This window comes from Coregonus clupeaformis, chromosome 17, assembly GCF_020615455.1.
Source record: "Coregonus clupeaformis isolate EN_2021a chromosome 17, ASM2061545v1, whole genome shotgun sequence".
NCBI lineage: Eukaryota > Metazoa > Chordata > Actinopteri > Salmoniformes > Salmonidae > Coregonus > Coregonus clupeaformis.
In genome coordinates this window covers 52,217,038-52,231,483 of record NC_059208.1, presented here as the reverse complement: position 1 = coordinate 52,231,483, position 14,446 = coordinate 52,217,038, and the positions used below count along the sequence as shown (strand labels likewise).

Below are 14,446 nucleotides of genomic sequence, written 5' to 3'. Positions count from 1 at the left end.
AATACTTAAATATAGTTTTTGAGTGAACTGTCCCTTTAAAGGCAAGTATACCCGGTGTATTGGTGGATGGGATAAGAGAGAGCAATATGATACCGGCCTCCCGAGTGGCGCAGCGGTCTAAGGCACTGCATCACTATAGACCCGGGTTCGATCCCAGGCTGTGTCCCAGCTGGCTACGGCCGGGAGATCCATGAGGCGGTGCACAATTGGCCCAGCGTCATCCCATCTAGTTCTAGCAACTCCTGTGGCGGTCAGCGCATCAGCGCATTACAGGATCCAACCCGGGTCTGTACGGTGTTTCCTCCGACACATAAGCTTCCGGGTTAAGCGAGCAGTGCTGCATGGCAGGGTCGTGTTTCGGAGGACGCATTGCTCTCTCTCCCGAGTCTGTACGGGAGTTGCAGCGATGGATATCACGAAATTGGGGAGAAGAAGACATATGATACCGCAATGCCACTTAGATCACACCGGTATTAATGTTTATATCTTATTATTATATGATATTATTTATTATTTTTATGTTAAAAACAAAGCATTTTGGCTATTGTTTATAATAACTTATGCAACATTAGAGTATTAACGCATAATTATAATATCGAGAAATTGTATGATTACCCTTTTGCCAAAAAAATCTAAAACAAATGTTCATAAAATGTTGTAAAAATGAAAATGATCATCAAATCGAGTGATTACCAAGGCTTGAAGTTTGTATGTTAACCCAATTTAGGGCTCTATTCAATCTGTAGCACTGAAGAACCGCTTTATAATGCGTTTGAGACAGCATTCATGGTAAACGCTGCATATTTCGGATCAATCGGAAATTCCCTTAATATCACGCGAATCTTCCGCAATACGGATTGAATCCCGCCCTTAAATTGCATAACCAAAAATAAATAAAAAATCCCCTTCCTCTTTCATTGTGATTGTAGTTGCAGCATCCTTCCTCTCAAGTTACTCCACTACTACTCTTATAACAGAGCGTCTGGGCTTATGCTACGATGAAACCCTTTTGTAACACTACTCCAACCTATTCCCAACGCTCACTCACCCAGTCTACCATTGGACAGCACTCTGACTTTTATATGTACAGTAAAAGCTGAAAGCAATATGCTATATTAACCCTGAAGAAGCCTTGTTTTCTACTGTGTCAGTACGCTGCCTGTGTACAGTTTGTGTGATGGGGCTGGGGTTGGGTCGATCTGTCTATGCGAATGTTCTGAGAGCGAGAGATAATCGTGACTGAGAAGCTAGCTGCGCATCTTTTTCTCCTCTCTCCTCTCTTTTCTGTCATTTTCTTACCCTCCCTCTTATTTTGCATTCTGAAAAGTTGAAAGGGCAGCTTTGCATTCTGAAAAGTTGAAAGGGCAGCTTTGCATTCTGAAAAGTTGAAAGGGAAGCTATCTGTCAACCTGAATAAAAATGGAGTCACTGTCATTGTTCCGTCGTTTGCCTTCTCTTCTTCTCTACTGTGTTGCGTCTCATGCAGTCGTCCCGTGTCATTTATTTTTCTTCAAACCAGTGTTAGAACAGCACTGAGAGCTTTTCCATTTTTTTTTCTCATGTCCTTCTCTAGCTCTGGTCCAGGGCGTTAGTGCACGTTCATCCACCACACTCGGAGGCAGAGGCAACTCGTTGTTGTTGTCGTCGCCATGGACCAGAGCTAGTCCTTTTCTACCTGTATAAAGAACCGCAGGTGCCATGATGATGCCTATACTGACAGAGCTCCAGTAGCATTATCAATATGAATTGAACTCCTTATTTTTGTCGTGAAAAACTCAAGAGAACACACTAGGTAGACAAAGTAGTGTAAGGAGTGCGTCCCAAATGGCACCCTATTCCCTATATCAGTACCCCGCCCCCCCCAACAGTACATTTTAATTTTAGCCTTTGACAATGACACCTGATTCAACTTGTCAACTAATCATCAAGCCCTCATTGAGTTGAATCAGGTGAGTTTGTCCGGGGCTACACCGCACAACGTAGCCTTTATTACTAATGTTGTTTGTAAATAGACCCCTCCAGATGAGTTGAACCTGTCAGAGTGAGCGTTTATTCCAAACCCGCCTTGTGTTTCGGTTTTTCTTTCTTAGTATCCTTGTGGTATGACTTATGAGTGAGTATTTGTTTGCAATACTGCATCCCCCATTTCCAGTTGCATTTAAGTGGTTTAAATGTTGGTGCTCTATATAATGTATCAAAACTGCACAGCCAGTACAGACGCCCAACACTACATTACATGCTCAAATGTCAGAAAATGTTCTTGGGTCATAGAAAGATATGGAACTGATTGGGTGCGTCCATTATGGCACCCTATACCTATATAGTGCATTACTTTGACCAGGGACCATCGGGCTATGTAGGGAATAGGGTGACATTTGGGACGAAGTCATTGATTCACAGCCTGTAGGCCAGTGGAGGCTTCTGAGGGGAGGACGGCTCATAATAATGGGGGGAACAGAGCGAATGGAATGGCATCGAACACATTCAACCATGTGTTTGGTTTTGTTGATACCATTCCACTGATTCCGCTCCAGCCATTACCACGAGCCCATCCTCCCCAATCAAGGTACCACCAACCTCCTGTGCTGTAGGCTTAGAATATATACACTCACATCACACCCTGCAGACAGTGAATGATACATTCCAGGTCAATTTCACAGAGCTTTGCAGAATACATAGAATATACTTGTTCACTGTTAACCTTGCTTGGCTCCCCTTGTGTCCACATGCAACTAAATATAAATGGCTGTTTGTATACTATTATTATCACCACCCCCTCCCCCAATGCTATTCTGTCAGAATGTGCACAGTTGAGGATCAACACTGGCCAACCCACGTCTGCCTGTTTCAATCACAACTGAGTCCCAGGCAATCTACGTCCCAAATGGCACCATATTTCACCTTTATAGTGTACTACTTTTGACCATAGACCTATGGGTACTCTCTAGACATCCGTGTTGCCACCCACAATGTTCTAATGCTCTGGCTGTTGCCTAGGGTCTGGTTTCCCAGACTACCCAATGGGTGCCACCCCACTCCCACTTTCCTCTCTATTTATAACCTGCCTAAAAACATGACTCCAGAGGGATTGAATTTCACACCCCGCTCTCTTTCCATCCAGCCCTCTCTTCCCGCTTTCACTTCCTCCCTTCCTCTCTCTTTCTAGAATCCTGGTGTGGTGTGTTGTGTTGTGTTGTGGGCGACACTGTCACTTCAAGAGGAGACCCCCAGAGAGGGAGGGGATGTCTATGTGTGTCCGTGTAAGCCTAATACTATCCACCATTTATGACATCATCAGAAGGTGCCTCCATGCCTTCGTGAGAGCAGTAGTAACACCAGAAGAAGAGAAGGGACAGTGGATCATGGAGCAGCTGCTGACCTCCAGACAACAAACTGCTAGGCAGATCAAGGCCCGTTTCCTGGAGGCCCTACAGACCAACAACGTAGCAGAGGTCCTGGAGATACTGTACACCACCAACCTGGACATCGACACCGTGCTGGAGGTGGAGGATAAACGCATGGTCCTGGCCTCATACAAGCAAGGTTGGGTTGGGGTTGTGCTAGTCAGTTTGGATTCCAGACTAGGGTTGTGCATGGTAGGAGTATGCAGGAACTAAGGTAAAGCCATGGTTGTGATTTCATTCACGCATGGTAAAGGTGAACACTGCTAACACTGTTGAAAAACGTTTCTTAAACGGAAGCAAAAAGGGGATTAACATACCTGAATTTGTCCAATAGAAACTCTCGTTTGCAACTGTTGGACTAAAAATTACACCCTATATCAGCTAGATGCAGGCAAGAGTGTGCAAGGTGGTATTGAATGTCACTGTCTGTCACCTCAAATTTGTCTCTCGACCTGTGGGCACCTATGTTGTAAACTTTCATTCATAGGCTAAGTTGTAACAACCTCATGATGGGTATAGGGAAAATGTGAGTATCATGTAGTAGCCTAATCCTATCGCTGTTACATTGAACTGGGTGAATGGAATATGAATGAGAGTCATCCAATATGCTGTAATAGAAATAAGGCCATGCTCATGAAAATAAAATCATCCTCCCTCATCTTAAACGGCACTGACCGCCGCTGCAGCCAATAGCAAGTTGCAGTAGTCCAGACAGGAGATGTCAAGCACCTGAATTAGGACCTGCGCCGCTTCTTGTGTGAGGAAAGGTCGTATTCTACAGATGTTGTAGAGCATGAACCTGCAGGCGCAAGTCACTGCTTTGATATTTGCAGAGAACGACAGGGTGTTGTCCAGGGTCACGTCAAGGTTCTTTGCACTCTGGGATGGGGACACCGTGGAGTTGTCAACCATTATGGAGAGGTCTTGGAGCGACAGGCCTTCGCTGGGAAGAAGAGCAGCTCTTTCTTGTCGAGGTTGAGCTTGAGGTGGTGGGCCGACATTCACGGAGATATCTGCCAGGCACACAGAAATGTGTGTTGCCACCTGGGTGCCAGAAGGTGGAAGGAGAAAAGTAGTTAAGTGTCATCCGCATAGCAATGATAGGAGAGACCATGTGAGGATATGACAGAGCCAAGTGACTTGGTGTATAGAGAGAAGAGGAGAGGGCCTAGAACCGAGCCCTGGGGAACACCAGTAGTGAGAGTACGTGGTGCAGACACAGATCCTCTCCACGTCACCTGGTATGAGCGGCCTGCCAGGTAGGATGGAATCGAAGAGTGTGCAGAGCCTGAGACACCCAGCCTTGAGAGGGTGGAGAGGAGGATCTGATGGTTCACAGTGTCGAAGGCAGTGGATAGATCTAGGAGGATGAGAACAGAGGAGAGAGAGTCAGCTTTGGTAGTGTGGCGAGCCACCGTAACACAGAGGGGTCAAGTGTTGGTTTCTTGAGGAGGGGAGCGACTCGGGCCATTTTGAAGTCAGAAGGGATGCAGCCAGTGGTCAGGGATGAGTTGATGAGGGAAGTGAGGAATGGGAGAAGGTCTCCAGAGATGGTCTGGAGAAAGGAGGAGGGGATGGGGTCGAGCGGGCAGGTTGTCGGGCGACCAAAGCTCACTAGTCTCAGGATGTCATTGGGAGAGAGAGGGGAGAAGGAGGCTGAATAATGATTGTAAAAAATGTAATATTTTTTTTGTTTTTTTCACTACTCTAGGTTTCTGGTTGCCGGACTACAAGCTAGAGTGTTCTTGGGCGATGGCCCTCCACGTTTGTGTGATGTACAACTACCTGGAGACAGCCCTGGTGCTGCTGCAGAAGGGGGCGGCGGTTAACAGGAAGCCCAATGGGAAGACCCCGCTTCATGTGGCCTGTACGGTCGCCCACGGCGACTGTGTGGCCCTGTTATTGGGCCACGGAGCGAGGGTCAACAGCCTGTCTCTGAGCGGACACACACCACTACACTACTGTATAACTAAAGAGTCTGTGGAATGTGCCAAGCAACTCATTCTTAATGGTGAGAATGGATGGCGATTAAATGAAAAATACAGGTGTTCAGTGCAGGTCAAATCGTGTTATTTTGAGGTTGCCATGTCTTTGGATATGCAAAATCATGTGATTAAGTAGGCATACTGTACTTATGCATGTTCTATCTCCCTGCCTCCCTCCCTCCCTACCTCCAGGGGGCGATGTGAACAAACCCAGTCAGAGCAAAGACGAGGACACACCTTTACACACGGCAGCCCGCCTGGGCATCCCTGAGCTGGTGGCTCTCTACATCTCCCACGGGGCCCAGGTGGACGCTGTCAACTCTCTCCAGGAGACGCCCCTGATCACTGCAGCCTTCTGGGCTCTGGACATCCGTGAACAGACCTACAGCGAGGACCACCACCTGGTCTGTCGCATGCTGCTGGACCACGGCGCAGGTGAGGTAAAACAGATTAGTGTTCTGGGTCACTCCTAACAGATGAGGTCTGGGGCCATACTGTATGTATCAAGTGTCTCAAAGTAGGAGTGCTGATCTAGGATCAAGTCCCCCCAGTCCATGTTGTCTTATTGATTGTGATCTTAAAACCCGCTAGAGTCGATGTCCGCGCCCCCGCAGAAATCTAATTATAATTTTTTTAAACCTGTCAGTTTAAGCTAGAGATATCTGTTTTCTGCATTGGATGCATCTCAATCCACAGCATCCGCCGATGTTGCACTTCCACATCTGCTGTGAAAGGTGACAGAGCTAGAGCGGTGTTTGTCAGACCGTGAGAAAACCCGTCTTCTTTCAGCCGATCTGCCAACACGATGGTGTTCTCCGTTTTGCTCTATGACGCCCACAAGCTTCTTGGGACTGGTCTGAAGTCAGTACAGCCGATCTGCCAACACGATGGTGTTCTCCGTTTTGCTCTATGACCCCCACAAGCTTCTTGGGACTGGTCTGAAGTCAGTACAGCCGATCTGCCAACTTCTGTCTGTAGCATCTGAACAGTTTGGGCTACACACTAATGTTTTATTTTTATTTTTATACTTAACATTTTTACATTTTAGTCATTTAGCAGACTCTCTTATCCAGAGCGACTTACAGTTAGTGAGAGCATTTTTTTTTTTTTCATACTGGCCCCCCGTGGGAAACGAACCCACAACCCTGGCGTTGCAAACGCCATGCTCTACCAACTGATCTACACGGAAAGGTGAGACTCTCACGAACACGTACATGTCGGTTGCCCACAGGCCTCACAAGACTTGTCTCAAGGTCCCCCGGTACCAGTTGAAAAAATGAATGGAAGTATATATGGAGACTGTTTAGTGCCAAAAATAAGGGATTAAATACATGTAAAAAATATATATATATTGTTTCCTGATCTTTCTTATATCTCTCAGATATAGGACAGACACTTCAGAACAAACTTCCTTTAGATTTTTTGGAGGACTATCTGTTGTTCCATGTAGTGAATCTGTTATTCAATGCGTTTGTACGGGCTAATAGCAGTAAGGCCAAAACATTTTTTTCATCAAATATTTTTTTATACTTCAAGTGGTCAGATGCATTATCATCGTCAGGATGCAAAATTACTTTGTCTGTGTCTCATCACACCCCTACAGAAGGCCTCACATCATATCTTCTAGGCATTTGTCTAGGTAATTGTGTATGCTAAATACTGTTAGAAAAAAATATGAAAAGGATGCAAACTACATTACTGTTTACCCTTTGTTGGTTCCAGACCCTAACCTTTATGAAGATGACTATAAGACAGCCCTGCACAAGGCCTCCTGGAACTGTGACCACGTGCTGATGCAGATGCTGCTGGAGGCGGGGGCGGACACTACGACCATGGACATCAACGGCTGTGAACCCATCCAGTACGTCCTGAAGGTCACCTCCGTCAGGCCCATGGCCATCCCCGAGTTCTGTTACCAGCTGCTTCTCAACTTCGGAGCTCCACGGGTCTACCCGCCGCAGTTCCACAAGGTAGGGGAAACACATAGAGGTCAGTGGAGATACCCGCCGCAGTTCCACAAGGTAGGGGAAACACATAGAGGTCAGTGGAGATACCCGCCGCAGTTCCACAAGGTAGGGGAAACACATGGAGGTCAGCAGAGATACCCGCCGCAGTTCCACAAGGTAGGGGAAACACTTTGGAGGTCAGCAGAGATACCCGCCGCAGTTCCACAAGGTAGGGGAAACACATGGAGGTCAGTGGAGATACCCGCCACAGTTCCACAAGGTAGGGGAAACACTTTGGAGGTCAGCGGAGATACCTGCAGGAGTTCAGTGGTGTAAAGTACTTACATAAAAATACTTTAAAGTACTTAAGTCGTTTTTTGGGACAACTTTTACTTTTACTTCACTACATTCCTGAAGAAAATAATGTACTTTTTACACCATACATTTTCCCTGATACCCAAAAGTACTCATTACATTTTGAATGCTTAGCAGGACAGGAAAAAGGTCAAATTCACACACTTATCAAGAGAACCTCCCTGGTCATCTCTACTGCCTCTGATTTGGCGGACTCACTAAACACAAATGCTTTGTTTATAAATGATGTCTGAGTGTTGGATACTGCAAGCTTCACAAAAAAATAAGTAATTGTTAAAACATTTCTAGCCTGTCTATGGGTAACATGTTATGCTCGACCCGCTCAGTTTTTCACCACAAAACACCAGAAAATTGCCAAAAAGAGTAGAACCAGCTCACCTGCTTTTATACTATGATTTGACTATTAGATGTTCAATGTTTATTTTGGAAAAATATATTCAAAAATGAATAGTTTCACCATATTAAAACAAGAGTTCCTTTTACATAACAGGGTTGACCTTCAAATGAGGGACAGACATTCTATGTGATTAGATGAATCACTAATCACATGGAATAAATAATAACTAGGGCTTTACAATGATGGTGAAAACTTGTTGTACAATGTTTGGGTTAAGTGGGTTAAAATCTTCCAAGAAGTCACAGAGGGTGCACAGAGGGACATGTAACACATTTGGCATTTTAGCAAGTCTTTATTCATATTAAAAATCGGATTTATTGAATTTTCCATGTGATCTATGTTAAAGGCCACGTCATTTCATATAACAGGCTTTTAAAATTAAATATTGGTGCACAATTCTACTTAAAATATCAAAGGAATGCAAAAGGTACTCATTTGGAGGAATGACCCATTTGTAGGTGTTGCAGGCCTGCCATGAGTATCCCAATGCAGTGGAAGTCATGATGAACTCATATGAGCGCATCAAACCCACCAACAAGTGGAGATCATCCATTCCTGAAGCCTCCTACAAGGTAACCCACAAACATACAGTCTCAAATCTCATTGTTGGTCTATGCAGTATTATAAAGTTAAACAAATAAAAATGTTGCTGACTTAGTTTCACACTAATCAGGACCAGTCTGAGATACATTTAAGATGATATCATCACCCCAAAGGGATTATGCACTGACATTAATTTACCTGTATCCTCCATATTATAGTGAATTTGAACCCGGGTCCAGCGACTGTCAACCCAACACCTTAGCCGTTACGCCTAGAGATCCAAACCTTTTGACAAGGTCACTATGTGTTGGGTTAAGGTCGCTATGTGTTGGGTTAAGGTCGCTATGTGTTGGGTTAAGTTCTCTATGTGTTGGGTTAAGGTCGCTGCAATATGTTTCTGTTTTGTTTCTCCAGCAACATGAGGAATTCTATAAGTCCATGTTTGCTGTGTGCTCCAACACTCCCCGTGGTCTGATGCACCTGGCCCGGTGTGCTGTCAGGAGGGCTATGGAGAACCGCTGCCACACGGGGGTAGGTACCCTCCCCCTACCTCCCCCAATCCAGAGATACCTGCTACTGGAACCTGAGGGGACCTTCTATTGATGGACTTGCTGACTAGGTGTTTGACTGAATGATCTATCTTCAGAAGACAGCTGCCCTGAGCGATACAAGAGAGACAGTATCTGATGCTATTGGTAGTGGTATGGATGGAGGGTAGTTTAGGTTAGTTAGTGCTTAGGTGCACAGGTATACAGAACACTGCCACTTCCACACCCTAGGTGGCAGCAGAAACTGGGTCAGGTGCTAAGCTCGATAAGCAATGGATTGCTCACAGGTGGGGGCAATAAGTGACTGCAGGTGATTGCAAAGAGTGAGTTTGGATTAGACTATTGGCCTGGCGGCCAGCCAGCGTTTGTGTAAAAACTTTTGTTGTTTTCCTTTTTGTTTATTATTATTGTGTCACCACACTACCATTTGGGCTGGGCTAGAATAGAGTTGAGACAGAGCTCGACCTGAACCCGGTAAGTTTGCTGTCTCCTCGGGCACATACATTCAACACCTGGCCCACGTACTCTCTCTTCTCATGTTAATGCACACATTTAGACAGATTCTAGATCATTTAGCCAGGCCTAGGACCCCTAGACATATCGAGTGTAGCGATATCTCAAGTCTAGCTAGGTGGTGTTGTAACACTATCACTTACTTCCTTGGTGTTTCAATGAGTGGATCTAACTTTAAAAAACAACTGCACTAAGAGATACTGTAGCTGCTGTTGCTGAAAGTGGAACCAAAAGTGATCATAAACTGATGATGATACCGATACAGCCATAGGAATGACAAATGGAATGGTGTTCTTCAGTCTATTTTATTAATTTCAGTAGCATATCACTGCCGAGCAGTCGAGGCGAACACTGGGTCAAACACACTGATTGGATATTCTGATCTTACTGTAGACTCTTGAGTCTATTGTGATAATGACATATGAGGACATTCGTCTTCTTTGGCCCGACATGGTGGATGAATGGATGTCTCAGTCTGACAGCTGGATGAATGGATGTCTCAGGTTGACAGCTGGATTAATGATGTCTCAATCGGACAGCTGGATTAATGGATGTCTCAGTTTGACAGCAGGATTAATAAATGTCTCTGATAGCTGGTTTAATGATGTCTCCGTCTGACAGCTGGATTAATGGATGTCTCTGACAGTAAGATGAATGATGTCTGTCTGACAGCTGGATTAATGGATGTCTCAGTTTGACAGCTGGATTAATGGATGTCAAAATCTGACAGCTGGATTAATGGATGTCTCAATCTGACAGCTGGATTAATGGATGTCTCAGTCTGACAGCTGGATTAATGGATGTCTCAGTCTGACAGCTGGATTAATGGATGTCTCAGACTGACAGCTGGATTAATGGATGTCTCAATCTGACAGTGGATTAATGGATGTCTGTCTGACAGCTGGATTAATGGATGTCTCAATCTGACAGTGGATTAATGGATGTCTCAGACTGACAGCTGGATTAATGGATTTCTCAGTCTGACAGCTGGATTAATGGATGTCTCAGTCTGAGAGCTGTATTAATGATGTCTCAGTCTGACAGCATCTCAGTCTGACATCTGAATTAATGGATGTCTGTTTGACAGCTGGAGTAATGGATGTCTCAATCTGACAGCAGGATTAATGGATGTCTCAGTTTGACAGCTGGATTAATGGATGTCTCAATCTGACAGCTGGATTAATGGATGTCTCAGTCTGAGAGCTGTATTAATGGATGTCTCAGTCTGACAGCTGTATTAATGATGTCTCAGTCTGACAGCTGGATTAATGGATGTCTCAATCTGTCAAATGGATTAATGATGTTTCATTTTGACAGCTGGATTAATGGATGTCTCAATCTGTCAGATGGATTAATGATGTTTCATTTTGACAGCTGGATTAATGGATGTCTCAATCTGACAGCTGGATTAATGGATGTCTCAGTCTGTCAGATGGATTAATGATGTTTCATTTTGACAGCTGGATTAATGGATGTCTCAATCTGTCAGATGGATTAATGATGTTTCATTTTGACAGCTGGATAAATGGATGTCTCAATCTGACAGCTGGATTAATGGATGTCTCAGTCTGTCAAATGGATTAATGATGTTTCATTTTGACAGCTGGATTAATGGATGTCTCAATCTGACAGCTGGATTAATGGATGTCTCAGTCTGACAGCTGGATTAATGGATGTCTCAATCTGTCAAATGGATTAATGATGTTTCATTTTGACAGCTGGATTAATGATGTCTCAATTTGACAGCTGGATTAATGGATGTCTCAGTCTGACAGCTGGATTAATGGATGTCTCAGTCTGTCAGATGGATTAATGATGTTTCATTTTGACAGCTGGATTAATGGATGTCTCAATCTGACAGCGGGATTAATGGATGTCTCAGTCTGACAGCTGGATTAATGGATGTCTCAGTCTGACAGCTGGATTAATGATGTCTCAGTCTGACAGCTGGATTAATGGATGTCTCAGTCTGACAGCTGGATGAATGGATGTCTCAGTCTGACAGCTGGATGAATGGACGTCTCAGTCTGACAGCTGGATGAATGGATGTCTCTGACAGCTGGATTAATGATGTCTCAATTTGACAGCTGGATTAATGGATGTCTCAGTTTGACTGCTGGATTAATGGATGTCTCAGTTTGACAGCTGGATTAATGGATGTCTCAGTCTGACAGCTGGATTAATGGATGTCAGTCTGACAGCTGGATTAATGGATGTCAGTCTGACAGGTGTATTAACGATGTCTCAGTCTGACAGCTGGATTAATGATGTCTCCGTCTGACAGCTGGATTAATGGATGTCTCAGTCTAACAGCTGGATGAATGGATGTCTCAGTCTGACAGCTGGATGAATGGATGTCTCTGACAGCTGGATTAACGGATGTCTCAGTTTGACAGCAGGATTAATAAATGTCTCTGACAGCTGGTTTAATAATGCCCCCGTCTGACAGCTGTATTAATGGATGTCTCTGACAGCAGGATGAATGATGTCTGTCTGACAGCTGGATTAATGGATGTCTCAATCTGACAGCTGGATTAATGGATGTCTCAGTCTGACAGCTGGATTAATGATGTCTCAGTTTGACAGCTGGATTAATGGATGTCTGTCTGACAGCTGGATTAATGATGTCTCAGTCTGACAGCATCTCAGTTAGATGAATGGATGTCTCAGTTTGACAGCTGGATTAATGGATGTATCAATCTGACAGCTGGATTAATGATGTCTCAGTCTAACAGCTGGATTAATGGATGTCTCAGTCTGACAGCTGGATGAATGGATGTCTCAGTCTGACAGCTGGATGAATGGATGTCTCAGTCTGACAGCTGGATGAATGGATGTCTCTGACAGCTGGATTAATGATGTCTCAATTTGACAGCTGGATTAATGGATGTCTCAGTCTGACAGCTGGATTAATGATGTCTCAGTCTGACAGCATCTGTTAGATGAATGGATGTCTCAGTTTGACAGCTGGATTAATGGATGTATCAATCTGACAGCTGGATTAATGATGTCTCAGTCTAACAGCTGGATTAATGGATGTCTCAGTCTGACAGCTGGATGAATGGATGTCTCAGTCTGACAGCTGGATGAATGGATGTCTCAGTCTGACAGCTGGATGAATGGATGTCTCTGACAGCTGGATTAATGATGTCTCAATTTGACAGCTGGATTAATGGATGTCTCAGTCTGACAGCTGGATTAATGGATGTCTCAGTTTTACAGCAGGATTAATAAATGTCTCTGACAGCTGGATTAATGGATGTCTCAGTCTGACAGCTGGATTAATGGATGTCTCCGTCTGACAGCTGGATTAATGGATGTCTCAGTTTGCCAGCTGGATTAATGGATGTCTCAGTCTGACAGCTGGATGAATGGATGTCTCAGTCTGACAGCTGGATGAATGGATGTCTCAGTCTGACAGCTGAAGCCTCTTTCAGACATTAATACTGGATGTCCTGGTCTATGATGTCACCCGTTTGTGTGACACCAAGGATTCACTGCAGCGCTGACTGACTTCAGACTGTCTGACTCTTTCTCTCTCTTTCCTTCCCTGTCTTTCTCCCCCCCCTTCTCTCTCCCCCCCCCCTTTCTCTCCCTCCCCCCCTTTCTCTCCCTCCCTCCCCCCTTTCTCTCCCTCCCTCCCTCTCTCTTTGGGTAACCCCATGACTCACCACTGCAGAGTGGATTTCACTCACACACTCCTTTCAAAAGGACAAATACTTGGCAGTTCACTCAAGACATTTCTCAGTATGTTTCCATTCACTTGATAGTCCTGACAGTGAAGTGTTGCACAGACATCATCACAGGGACTCGCTATCTTTAGTTCTAAGACAAATGTTTTTGGAACACTCTGATAATGACTGCGTTATCTAAGATTGTGTTATTTTGAATCCTTTTTGTATCTCATTTATGCTGCTGCAATCTCTGTGTTTACATCTGCCCAAAGACAAACAGTAGACCAGCTGGGGGGAATGTATGAGTTCTTGAAATACTCAGTCACTGTAAGAGAGTTAGCATTGCACAGATGTATAGTAGCCTACAGCATGCACTTGGAGCCTTACAAGTTCAATAAAGCATCTATTCAACGGCAACACAGCACACAAGAATGATGTATGGTCTCTGAAAACGTTCCCCCTTTGTGTTGATCCTCTCCAGAGTACTTAAAGAGAGTGAACAACTTAATCTTATCACTTTTTATGACTAAGATCCTTCTATCACCTTTAAGGCTTAGATGGCTCTGTGGTATTATATTGTATTAAATGTGACCTTTACCTTCAAGCTCGCTACCCAAATGTCTTTATAATGGTGGGTCTATTTCAATCAGCATTAGGTCTAATTTGCTATGGTGGGAAGAGAGCTAATAGCAAAAAGCATTGAGGGAGCACTTCAGAGACGTGAACTGAATAGGGCAAGACGTCTAAGCTATTAATCCTTGTGTTAGAGAGGAGATACCGAAGTGCGTCGCTGAGAGGGAGATGAACTGGCAGCCGTACACTCAGAGGCTGAGCTACAGGGTTCTTTACTTTACGTAATGAGGAGAGAACACAATGGGAATGAATGGAGCAGCCAGGATCTCTCCATCTGTATAGTCTCATAAACCACGTGCCAGGTATTATATATGAACAGATGAATGCTCTATAGAGAGAGCAGAGTGGTTTGGGAAGTTACACTAGAAAGGATAAAGGATGTGGAGGCGCCAATAGTTTCGTTAGTGAGTTTGTATGTGTAGGTGATC

The 14,446-nt window shown here is 44.5% G+C and overlaps 1 protein-coding gene across 1 annotated transcript; it reads left to right on the top strand.

Moving 5' to 3' along the window:
* Positions 1-2,818: 2,818 nt before the first annotated feature.
* On the top strand, positions 2,819-13,270 carry asb4 (ankyrin repeat and SOCS box containing 4). Its single transcript, XM_041902168.2, has 6 exons — positions 2,819-3,543; positions 5,116-5,415; positions 5,582-5,824; positions 7,112-7,359; positions 8,566-8,679; positions 9,065-13,270. Exons 1-6 carry the CDS (start codon positions 3,243-3,245, stop codon positions 9,251-9,253), a joined length of 1,395 nt encoding a protein of 464 aa, XP_041758102.2. The 5' UTR covers positions 2,819-3,242; the 3' UTR covers positions 9,254-13,270.
* The last annotated feature ends 1,176 nt before the right edge of the window (positions 13,271-14,446 follow it).